This window comes from Mugil cephalus, chromosome 5 (assembly GCF_022458985.1).
Source record: "Mugil cephalus isolate CIBA_MC_2020 chromosome 5, CIBA_Mcephalus_1.1, whole genome shotgun sequence".
Lineage (NCBI taxonomy): Eukaryota > Metazoa > Chordata > Actinopteri > Mugiliformes > Mugilidae > Mugil > Mugil cephalus.
This window is the reverse complement of record NC_061774.1, coordinates 9,396,901-9,408,435: the sequence shown is the minus strand read 5'-3', so window position 1 is coordinate 9,408,435 and position 11,535 is coordinate 9,396,901. Positions and strand designations below refer to the sequence as shown.

The 11,535-nt window shown below is 43.8% G+C and overlaps 1 protein-coding gene across 1 annotated transcript; it reads left to right on the top strand.

The window, feature by feature from the left end:
• The first annotated feature begins 391 nt into the window (after window positions 1-391).
• efemp2a (EGF containing fibulin extracellular matrix protein 2a) lies at window positions 392-11,186 on the top strand. The gene is made up of 11 exons (XM_047585657.1): window positions 392-582; window positions 4,034-4,273; window positions 4,884-4,932; window positions 5,029-5,217; window positions 5,702-5,824; window positions 5,969-6,085; window positions 7,493-7,612; window positions 7,722-7,841; window positions 8,001-8,127; window positions 8,621-8,816; window positions 10,334-11,186. Exons 2-11 carry the CDS (start codon window positions 4,172-4,174, stop codon window positions 10,505-10,507), a joined length of 1,317 nt encoding a protein of 438 aa, XP_047441613.1. The 5' UTR covers window positions 392-582; window positions 4,034-4,171; the 3' UTR covers window positions 10,508-11,186.
• The last annotated feature ends 349 nt before the right edge of the window (window positions 11,187-11,535 follow it).

The window sequence follows — 11,535 nt, the reverse complement described above, 5'->3', positions numbered from 1 at the left end:
GGAGGTAAGTATAGATAGATGGGGGGTAAATGGGAAAAGGCAGCGAGGGAAGGGTGGGAGAGCTTGGGGCTTTTGCGGGGGTTTAGTTTAAATGAAACCAGGTGTATTGTGGGACCAGTGAGAGGGGGCACTGGATAGGAAGATGGGGGGCATGTGTGTGTGTGTGTGAATCTGTGAGTTGTTGTTGTGCCTGCGATTTGGACAGATTTGGAATTTTGGTATTTGGGCCGCAGACCAGGAATTTGCATCCTGGGGGGTCAGGGAGCAGGGAGAGGGGGTTTGGAGAGTGGAGGATGGCAGTGCAGGGGGCCAGAGGGGGGGTAAGAATGGGCTGTCCCTCTCTCCTCCCTCTCTTCCTCCTCAGAGTCTCTTGCTCGCTCCCTCTCTCCCTCCCTCCCTTTGCATGTGTTCAGCTGCTCCAGCTGTCGGTCTCCCCACTCACTCTCTCAGGGTCAAACAGGCAGGAGTTTAAGGGACCACTTCTGGACGCCAACTCAGCCGGGACGACCGCAGCCAGCAGAAAAGACACACTGGTCAGAGGGGAGACCGAGAGACAGGAGACCCGCCGCCAAAGATTAATCTGTGAGTTTTACCGTTTATTCAGACGTCTTGCGCTCATGAAAGGAGTTCAGAGCTGTCGGCTGACTTAACATGTGTCCAAGTCTTTTCAGGAAAAAATAACTGAGGTGAGATCTTTCCCACTTTTCTGGTACGGGCCATACACGTCACAGCTGTACCGCTGCCCTTCTCAGTGCTCTGCTCTCCCAGCGGCACTTGGCTCCCTGCTCGAGCCAAGATAACGTGGCTAACAGTCTGGGTAGCTCTGGCTCTGACTGTAATAGGGGGTTAGACAGGAAGAGAGGCAGTGAGTCACAGGACATGTATTATTGTAGCGTATATTGCAAAATCCTTCCACCTCATTCCACTTATACAACATTAGAAGTCAGTGTCACAATCTCAGTTTAGTCACCAAGTGGAGTAAACAACAAGAAGAAGTTTGGGACAAACAGGTGCCAGCTCTCCGTAAACCTGGACAAACTCGCTACGGTCTGACAGCGTAGTTTTATCGCCGTTCACACAGCGAACAACAGACGGCTCCACTTAACTGTTGTGAATCAGGTGGGTTTATAAAGACAACAGGAAGGAGCGTTGTTCCCGCGAGAGCAGCCAATCATCTCACGTCACACCGTCTGCTCTCTTTAAAGGAGACATGGCAGCATCACCCCCGGGGCCTGCACAGCAGCTCAGGAGAACGTTTGTTGCAGTTACAGTGCGTGAATTTCTCCCACAGGCCGCCACCCGCCATTACCTGCGGCATTTCTCAGAACAGGAGTCCGGCCTGGTGGGGAGATGGAGACCCCCTGGTTGCTGATTTGCAGGTTCACTACCGCAGTAGTAACAGAGTGCAGCTGGAGCACACCAGGCCACCATGTTCTCAGGCTGCTCCACGCACAGCCAAGCACAGCAACACAAAGCTAGATGTGTATACAGTACAACAAATGACCATCCTGGCCTCTACACTTATACGCTGTGTTTGTGCGTGTGTGGTCCAGCTGTGTGTCTTTCCTTGTCACCCGTGTGGTCACTTTTCGAGACGTCTGACATTTCGCTTGCTGGGCTGTGCTGATTGTGTGACTTTAAAAATGAGTCAGAGCTGTGCTGCGCCGAGCCAAACCCCAAATGATAAATATACTTGATTTCTAAGAATTTATTATTATTTTATTAAACACGAGTATTTACAGGTTTAAACTGAGGCTGCAACTAATGATTCCTTTCTTCCATTCGTCCATTTATCTGTTATTCGGTCTACTGTTGACGAGTCCAGTCAAAATCGTTACAAGAAATGTCCGTGGCGAGTTCCCAGAAGTCTTATTGTGTCTGACTATCAGTCCAAAACACCAAAAATGTTTAATCTATTATCATTATAGCAAGGAATAGCAACACATATTTGTGAAGCTAAACCCAACAAGCATTGAGTGTTTGCTTGAAAAGCGTCAGGAGCTATTGATTGTGATGAAGTTCCTCTTGATTAACCTATCGATCAATCAAACAGTTGTTTCGGCTCCAGTAAATCAGTATTTCTCATTGTCAGTGATAGTCGCTGCCAAGACAATGAACTCTAAGATCCTCCTCCACATCCTGCAGAGAGATGAGAGGTTAGGGGGAGCAAGCGGCTGGTGGTTTGGCACCAGCTGTCCTCCTATGTGAACCATGGGGGGTTTCCCAGAACCTGATACTCTGGGAACCACTGCAGTGGCAGGGCATCCCAGCTGAGAACCGGCGCCCACATCCTTGCCACGGGCATTCCAGAGGTCCACCGACACTTGATCTCCAGCGGCAGCAGGGCGACACCCATGCATCCCTGCTGCCCACACTGAGTAGCCAGTGAGTGAGTGGACCCTGGAGCGATGGTCAGTTTGCTTTCGGGTGGTTTTGAGTCACATTCTTGCTGGTTGTAAGATGCTGCCCGGCCAGTTCGGAGAGGTCACGTACTGCGGCCGTCTGATTGCGCGCTGGTATGTGTTCCCGTCTGGGCTGTCAGTATGAGAGCATGTTTTGCTGCTTTTCACCACGCAAAAGGTCACGGGCGGCCCGTGATGTCATCCGTCGAGTATTTCAGAGCGCCCAAGTCATCCTTGCGGCCTCGTGTTTGTTTTCGACCTGAAATACAACAATAAGCAATGCCTGCGAATGTGGCCTCCGGAGTTTATGTCGGAGCGTGAGTCTACGCACGTAGGCTGTGATTATAACTTTCCCATTTTATGTATTTTAGCTGGAGCTCGCTCACTTCGCAAACAGCACTTCCTTGGACCCTTTTCTTTATTACTTGCACTGTTTTTCGGTCTGCCAGGGATGGAATGGGCGATTTGTTTGTTTAAACTTTTCAGGAAAATTAACAGAGGGATGACTGTGTCTCTACTGGGAGGAAAGCTCCATCCATCAGATCACTAAACTAAAATATAATTCAGTATAAATTTACCTCATAAATTCTGGTCTGTAGAGAACACTATGGAAAAAGACCAGTGGTGGGAGAAGAACTCAGTCTGTTATTCAAGTGCAAACTTGATTAAGTTTAAAGTAAAACTCCTGCTTTAAAAAAAACATGTAATTAAAGTATTCAAAGTTAAAGCCGACAAGGAATAAAATAACAATTACTTTCAGGATGTCAGCCCATGCTCTGTTTTTGTTGTAGGACAAATTGCAGATGCATTGTTTGCAACATTCCTACTCTTCAGCCACATAACCACTAAGCACCTGTGTGGGGCATTCAGAGCCTTTACACTACAATAATCCATCATGTTTTATTTTATAGGCCATGATTTGTGCGTAAAAGCAAGTAGTAAAACTACAGTAATTCCATCTGAAATTAAGTGCAGTAGAAGTATAAAGTAGCGAGTGAGTTCCCCCACTGGCACACACAGACGCTCTCTTCCATTAAAACAGACACACAAACATCTTTAGAGGTGGGGCAAGCTTCTCGTTACAGAGGCTAATTTGCTAATGTAAGTTTAATTTCACAAACTGAAGCAGCTGAGCAGGAGATGCTGCTATGAAATATGCAAGTAATGACTGGGATTTATGTGGCCCCACCGACGCTGCTCTGATACAAAGCAAACCTCTGGAGGCGGCGCTCAGCGAGACTGTTATTCCAGCGGCTGCCAGTGTGCAGACATAGAGGGCTTTCTGTAAGCAGCCAATACGAAAGTATTTCTGTTGACTCGGGTTATTTTCAGCCGAAGGCCGCAGTTCGGTGCGATATTTATGTTTTTACCTGGCAGAGTAATTAATTCCAGTTATTCTTGCCGTGATCAGGGGGGAACTATTTGGTTGACGAATGGTGAAACAAGCCCAGAGAGCTCACAGTCTGTGGTCAGACTGACTTCTTCAAAATTGGCTTCAGCCCTTTCCTTCGAGTTGATTCATCGATTTCAGTTTTGGGAGCTGCTCACAGCTCATGACAGATTTGAGACTCACCCGAACCACTTTGTGTTTCTAATGTTGTCATTTCTTCATGTCTCTCCCTGAAACGCAGATACCACTTCTCCACGGGTCTACACGCCACGAAGGCCCGTCTGCAGGATACGGCTACCTGCCTGAAAGTTGTGCGTGTGTCTGTGTGCGTGTTTTATGCGTGTTCCTGTCCCATCTCCCCCTTAATTAGTGCATTAGTATGCAGGGTGCTTGTGTGTCAATCTTGTGTGTGTGCATATGTGTGTCTGTGCTCCTCCGCAGTGCGATTTCACAGCAACATACAGAAGGTGACACCTACACGGTAAGGATGGATGAATCACTCTCCCTTTCTCTTCCCTGCTCACTCCTTTCCTTTTATTTGGGTCGTCTTTCCTTCTTCTCATGTTGAAGGGCTGGCCCCAAATCCCCTCTCTTCTTCTTCTTCTTATTCTTCTTCTTCTTCTTCTTCTTCTTCCTCTTCTTCAGTGTTCCTCATAAATGTTTCACTCTCCATACTTTATAGTGGCCATTGCTGGGGATAAATTTGGTTTTAATACCACGTTTCTTCAGGCCTCAGTTTTTCTTTCCATCACAGCAGGATTTTTCCAGTGAATGATAATGACCCTCTTTCCAAACAGTGGCCTTAAATACTTTGTTTTTGATGTGACATTTGGCTCCGGGGAAGAAGTTTAAAATGTCACAAAAACCTTTTACAGAGGCAGACTTCTCGTCTGTTCGGCCCAGCACTCCTGCGCGAATACAGGGGAAACAAGTTTCTCTATCCCCTGCTTCTATTTTCACATCCCGCTACTCGGGATTTATTATGTATTATGAATATATTATGCAACTACTTGGCTCAGAGGGACTGTTCACATCTTTCTTTCCATCATTTTCTCACACTCGCTCTTTCTTTGCTGCTTTTTTTTTTCTAGGAATGCACAGATGGGTATCACTGGGACCCTCAGACTGAGCACTGCAAAGGTAAATCTCCCTCAGCAGCTCATTCTTATATCCTCTGTTTTATCTGTCTCTAACAGTCTTCATACTTTGTGCTTCAATATCTGAACCTCCCATTAGACATAAACGAGTGCGAGACCATTCCAGATGCCTGCAAAGGGGAAATGAAGTGCTTCAACCACTATGGGGGCTACCTGTGCCTTCCCCGCTCGGCGTCCGTCATCCCCGCTCCGGAGCCCCACATCGTGCCCACCGAGCCCTTTAACCCCTGCCCTCTAGGCTACGAGCCGCACGGAGACAGCTGTGTGGGTGGGTGTCTGGTTTGTGTGTCTGGGGTCTGGAGGTAGACAGGTGGCCACAGGATGAGTGATCATTAAGTTCTAGTGTGTGTGTGTTATTGTGTAAATTTATTGTTGGCGGCCACAGATTGTGAGAGACAGGTGGCCGCGAGCAGGTGTTGGGACTGGAGGCAGCGTGTTGGTGCAATCTGTGTGGGTGTGAGTGAGTATGAGTCCACGGGGCGAAGACAGGCAGTGTAGGAATTTGGGAGATTTCACACGAAGACAGCTGCTGCATTTTAAGAAGCTGACTTGCGGCGATATCCTACTTGCGCTGAGGGACGGCGAGGTGTTCATCTGGCCTGCACGAGGCAGCAAACATGACTCAACACAGCGCATTCTCAGCTCCCGGGTGCAAGCGAGGGGAACAAAGACGCCGTCGCCCTCACTCACACCGTATCTGTATCTGTCAGTCGTGACGTGTTCTCTCTGTCTCACTTCACCCACAAACACAGATGTCGATGAGTGTGAGCGAGACGAACATGACTGCCAGCCAAGCCAGCAGTGCATCAACACGCTGGGGGCCTTCACGTGTCAGTGTCCGGACGGTTACCGCAAGGTTGGCACGGAGTGCATCGGTGAGACATTATGAGTTTCTCCTGTGGTTAGTGTAGCCCAACATAAATAAGGACATTTTCTGGGAAACAGTCTTGAGGTGAAGTTTGTTTGTTGGAGCTTTAAAAACCTGCAGGAATCCCTCTGAAGCCATTTCTCTTTGTCAGACATCGATGAGTGCAGGTACAGATACTGCCAGCACCGCTGCGTCAATGTCCCCGGTTCCTTCTCTTGTCAGTGTGAACCTGGTTTCCAACTGGCAGGAAACAACCGATCTTGCATTGGTGAGTATCTAATATAATTTATGCAGGAGTAAATTTGTGACAGTACAAGCCTCCACTCATGTAAAATCCTACATTCATAATCCTCCTTACATAAAGATATGAAAGTATTAGAAGTAAAAGTACTCGTTATCTCATAATAATGGCTGCAATAAAGTAACATTATATATTATGTAACATAGTTATTATTTCTGATGCTTAAGAATATCAGAAACATTTCTGTGAATAAATTACTGACAGATACGAGGAAATGTTTTTTTGTATGTTATGTAGGCATCTATCTCTGTTCCCCTCAGGGACATTTAGAAAGAATTTAAAGAGACAGATCAGTTCTGTTGATGAGAGGTCGAATGAGGTTTTTATTTAAGGTCGGCCTATAGCTTTTTTTGATAATATTTAGACTATCATTAGTGCTTTATTTTACCTTTTACAACAAAGGAGCTGCTGATCTCTGTAATATTTATAAGTTAGTGTAACTATTATAAATTACATTATACACCATTTGGAAGGTTAATCTGTAAAATATAAACTAAATATGGCTGTAATTTACTTTAATAAGAGGTTTATTGTTTGAAATAATCAATAAGATGTAGCTTATTCTGTCCAAAAGCCTAAAACTAGATTACAAACACATGGATATAACAATCACCATGTATAATAAACTGAAATTACAAAAATTTTTCTAAAAAAAACAAAAAAAAATCATCCTTTTTGGCTTAAATTCAATAGAGTTTAACTGATAATGAAGAGTGTTGTTAATTACCGATGTTAGGTTACATATGTATTTATTGTTTCATTCATATATATATATGTGTGTGTGTGTGTGTGTGTGTGTGTGTGAAATCTTCACCTTAAATGTCTTAGACTGTTGTGAACTTCAGCAGTGAATAGTTCACAGAGCTGCACTCAACAATGTCAGACTCAATAAACTCTTAGCTCTTCTCTCACTGAACAAAAAATGAAAACAATAACATTAAATATTCATGTTGTGATGTGACAAAGAAATACAAGAAATATTTATTAGGAGGTTCAACACAGAATATCTCCTAATCTGTTTCTTCATCAAGTGACATAAAACACTAAAACATACACCACAACTGCCACCACAAATTGATTCCCTACTGCTACATTTTATTTGGGACAGATGAACAGATGTTGACATCAGCTTTTATCCGACAGAGCTCGTCTTATTTGTTTTGTTTTTTTTAGTGTAACCAAAACAGTTTCAGTTTTGGCAGAAGAATGTCAGACCTCTTGGCTTTTTTGGAACAAGCAGATTGAGAAAACCTGTTTTCAAGGGCATCACATTTATTGGAGCTATTATTCTGATTTTCTGTAAAGGTTTTTTTTGCACGCTCTGGCCAGTTATGAAGCACTAAGAAGTGTATTCTCCTTCTTCCCTCCTTGCAGATGTGAACGAATGCGAGATGGGCGCCCCCTGCTCTCAGAGGTGTTACAACACGTACGGCACCTTCCTCTGTCGCTGTGATCAGGGCTACGAGCTCGGGCCTGATGGCTTTGCGTGTAACGGTGAGAGACTCATTCTTGCCTTTAATGGAGGATCAAAGCTCGATCCTTTTGTGCTCTGTTTCTGTTCATTGTTGAATAATTAATAAAACCCAAACTGGTAACTTGTCAGATATTGATGAGTGCAGCTACTCCAGTTACCTGTGCCAGTTCCAGTGTGTCAACGAACCGGGGAAGTTCTCCTGCGTGTGCCCAGACGGATACCAGCTGCTGGGCACCCGAATGTGCCAGGGTAAGCACACCCTCCTCCATTTCCTCCGAAAGCGAACACCTTCCTCTATGTTCCCTCAAGACTCACAAACGCTGCACTGAGTCAGCGCATGTTCAATTTGGTAGTGGCTCCATTCTCGTCCCGTTGGGTGAAACACACCAAGCTGTTTGTCCTCTGCAGATATAAACGAGTGTGAGACAGGTGAACATCAGTGTACGGAGAAACAGACCTGTGTGAACATCCATGGACGATACCAGTGTGTGGACAACAACCGCTGCCAAGACCCTTACATACAAGTGTCTGAGAAGTGAGTGACACCTTATGAAAGCTTATGTGTGTGTGTGTGTGTGTGTGCTGAAACACAAACACACACTTCCACACACCTTTTCCCAATTACTCAAATATGTGCTGGCCATCAGAGTATAATCAGCCCCTGTGCTGAGTGCAGCTCCAACTGCAAGATTACCCCAATTACTTTTTCCACATATGAGTCCAACTTTGCAACCTTTTCTTTTGAACACGTTCCAGTGCAATAAGAAAACTATCACAGTCGTGAACAAGTGCTGGCTTGGTATAACAGGTGTGGGTCACTATTAACAGATCCCACATGATTTGGTCGTATAAAATGTGTTTTAGAAAAACATGAGGGGAAAATGGCTACTGTTCAATATTTGTTTAGATTTAAGGAGCTTTCCTCTCAGTCACATTACTCCCTCTGCTGGCAGATTTTTGAACTGCTGCTGCTGTGTGATAGATGCCCTGATGTGAACTTACTGTACTCAATCTGTGTGTGTGTCCAGCCGTTGTGTGTGCCCCGTCAGCAAGCCCGCCTGTCGAGATCTGCCTTTCTCCATCGTCCACCGCTACATGAGCATCACCTCAGAGCGCTCCGTCCCCTCCGACATCTTCCAAATTCAGGCCACCAGTGTTTCTGCTGGGGCTTACAACACCTTCCGCATTCGCTCTGGTGACGAGAACGGCGACTTTTACATCAGGGTGAGAGCTGTTAGAGAGCACTGAGTGGGTGTGATGGTTGTTTAAGTTTACCAAGAGTTCAATGTCATCATGCTCAGACTGTGCAAAACAGTTTGATGCAGACCAGACAAAAATAAGAGTGACTTTTTCACTGTGTTTATACTAGTAGTTTATCCTCCTGAGACCTGACCTTTTGTTTGGTATGCATTTTTAATTTCTCCATTGCTCTTTATTTGGAATTAGTAGGACCTAAGAACTACAAAAACTAAACATCTCTTTTGAGCGTCTTTGAACAGGAAGTAGTTTTTGGAGAAAAAAAATTGTCCTCATGTGTGGACACAGGGACTATTTCACTCAATATTATGATAAAGTGTGAACTTTCATGTCTGAACGTGGCTGTGCAAAAGCAGAATCGCAAATAATGAAATCCCAATGTCCTCAATCGAGGACAAGTTATAGCTCTTTACTACTGATAGAATATGCGTGTCATATTAAACTAGAGCACAAAGAAGTTTAAACTGTAACATCTGATGAGGTTTTGTACCTTGTCAACTTGTGGTACGTGATCGGCTGTAGAATGTTTTTACACTGACTAATATCTAGTTAAGAGGATAAAAGTTTAAACGAAGCAGAAAAAGCTGCCACAGACCTAAAACCCTAATGTCCCCATATGAGGACGCAGGCTCTCAGGAGGTTAAAGTCACTTTTTAACAATGAAACAACAACTTTAGAGTCACAGCTTCTTGTAATGTAGTACCATGTGTAGCACTATTAGGAACAAACTAAGGGCTTTGTGGAAACTCCTATCCAGGAATAACAAGGAAGTTCAGTGATGTAGTCTAGCACATCTGCGTTGCAATAAGACATGTGTTTTAAACTTTGGTTTACAAGAGAAAGAAACAAAAACATGTGCAAAATAGTTGTAAAATCATTTAAATATAATTGATAGCATCAGTTATGAGTGTGTGCAGTTTTGATTTTCCTATTTTGTTAAAGCTAAATTTATCCTGGTTTTTGAATGTCTAAATAAATTTCCCACTGTGCATTTTCAACATGAGCTTTTAAACCAAATTTAATCTTTTCATGATTTCAACTATGAATACAACTCTGTCTCACAGTCATGCAAAACACCAGTCGTGTAGAGGCAAAACGATCCTGAAAGGGTAGTTTTTACTTTATTTAACTGATTTAAATTTGACTGACATTTCCTTCACTCTGCCCGTAGAGCAGAACTTATTTGGACAGAACGACTTAAACTCTTATTTGTGTTGGTTCATGAACTTTCGCGATGTAATTTCCAGCACAGCTCAGCACGACATGAACCTGAGCTTAATCAGTCAGAATAAGTGAAAACATCTGTGTGGATGTGCAGGAGCTTTGAAAAAACTCTCAGCAATAATCCTTCTTCTTTCTTTTTTTTTTTTTTTTACAAGAACTCATTTTGACATGTTCCAGAAAGAAAAGTATTTAGGGCTGTTGTGATCAGTCCCACCTGCTGTGCCAATGTGCTCAATAGTATTTGTTTTTGTCTTCTCCAGCAAATCAATAACATCAGTGCCATGCTGGTGCTGGCCCGCGCCGTGTCGGGCCCCAGAGAGTACACGTTGGATCTGGAGATGGTGTCAGTTAACCCTCTGGTCAGCTACCAGGGCAACTACCAGACCAGCTCGGCCCTCAGACTCTCCATCTACGTCGGACCATACACCTTTTAAAGAAGAAGAGTGGAGGGACAGAGAGAGAGAATGAGAAATGTGGAGATGCAAAAAAAAAAAAAAGGAAAAAGAAGCTGTAAACAGAAGTGGTCGATGCAGTTCAACCAGTCACTGTGATGTTACCTTAACAGATTTTTGTACTTTTCTGTCGGCCCATATTATGTGTAAGAATATACACGCAGTACAGTATACAAACACATTGTAGCAGCAATGTCTCACTGATAAATAGCAGCCTTAAAAGAATTAATCCAGTCAAAGTCGGGCCCTTGTGTTTAATCAGACGGTTCCTGTTTTTAATTTTATCATGTTATTTGGAATATTTCTCCTCATCTGTTCAGGGTGATAACAGATCTGCGTGACATGTCGTTTTTCTGCCTTTAGGTGCAGCGCTTCACTTCCCAGCGTCACTAGATTCATCTGTTGTCACCAGTTTACATCCTTATCTTCTGTTAGTCACTTTATTCTTGTCAGCCCCGTTTCCTGTTGACAGACATGATTCAGTAACCACTCACATCAGACCTCAGCATCCACGCTGCTCCTTCACCCTCCACTGTTCACTCCTAATGTTCGAGTTCTCCGTTGCTGCCGTTTCTTTGTCACATTGTGTTGTGCTTTGTTTTGTTTTTTTTCTTGTACAAGATTTGAAATCAAATAAAACAATATAGGACCTACCTTTTCATCCACGCGTGACAGAATATGATTTTTATTATGCAGCATGCACCGTTCCACAGCTTCACAGAGTTTTAGAAAAACTGGATGATTAACCTATCGACGGGGAGTTTAATGGTGAGAATTAGCTGAATATTTGGAGGATTTTAAACAGGTGATTACAAGACATCTCTTGTAAATTGTCAGTTTACAATTACAAATAAAGTATAACTTTGAAAATAGGCCTTCAAAAATAAATCATTAACAAGTACGTCCTTTGAATGGTCACTTGAGACTAGCACTAAAATCAAGTCCATCGTGTTAAAATGCTCAACTTTCCACACAAATAAAAAAAATAACAGTCTGGTATATGAAGAAAA

Bases quoted from the DNA above. Each gene is read 5' to 3' on its own strand.
- efemp2a (XM_047585657.1), top strand. From the start codon at position 4,172: ATGCAGGGTGCTTGTGTGTCAATCTTGTGTGTGTGCATATGTGTGTCT. The intron at 4,274-4,883 runs GTAAGGATGGAT...TTTTTTTTCTAG, and splicing joins CAGAAGGTGACACCTACACG to GAATGCACAGATGGGTATCA. The intron at 8,817-10,333 runs GTGAGAGCTGTT...TGTCTTCTCCAG, and splicing joins ACGGCGACTTTTACATCAGG to CAAATCAATAACATCAGTGC.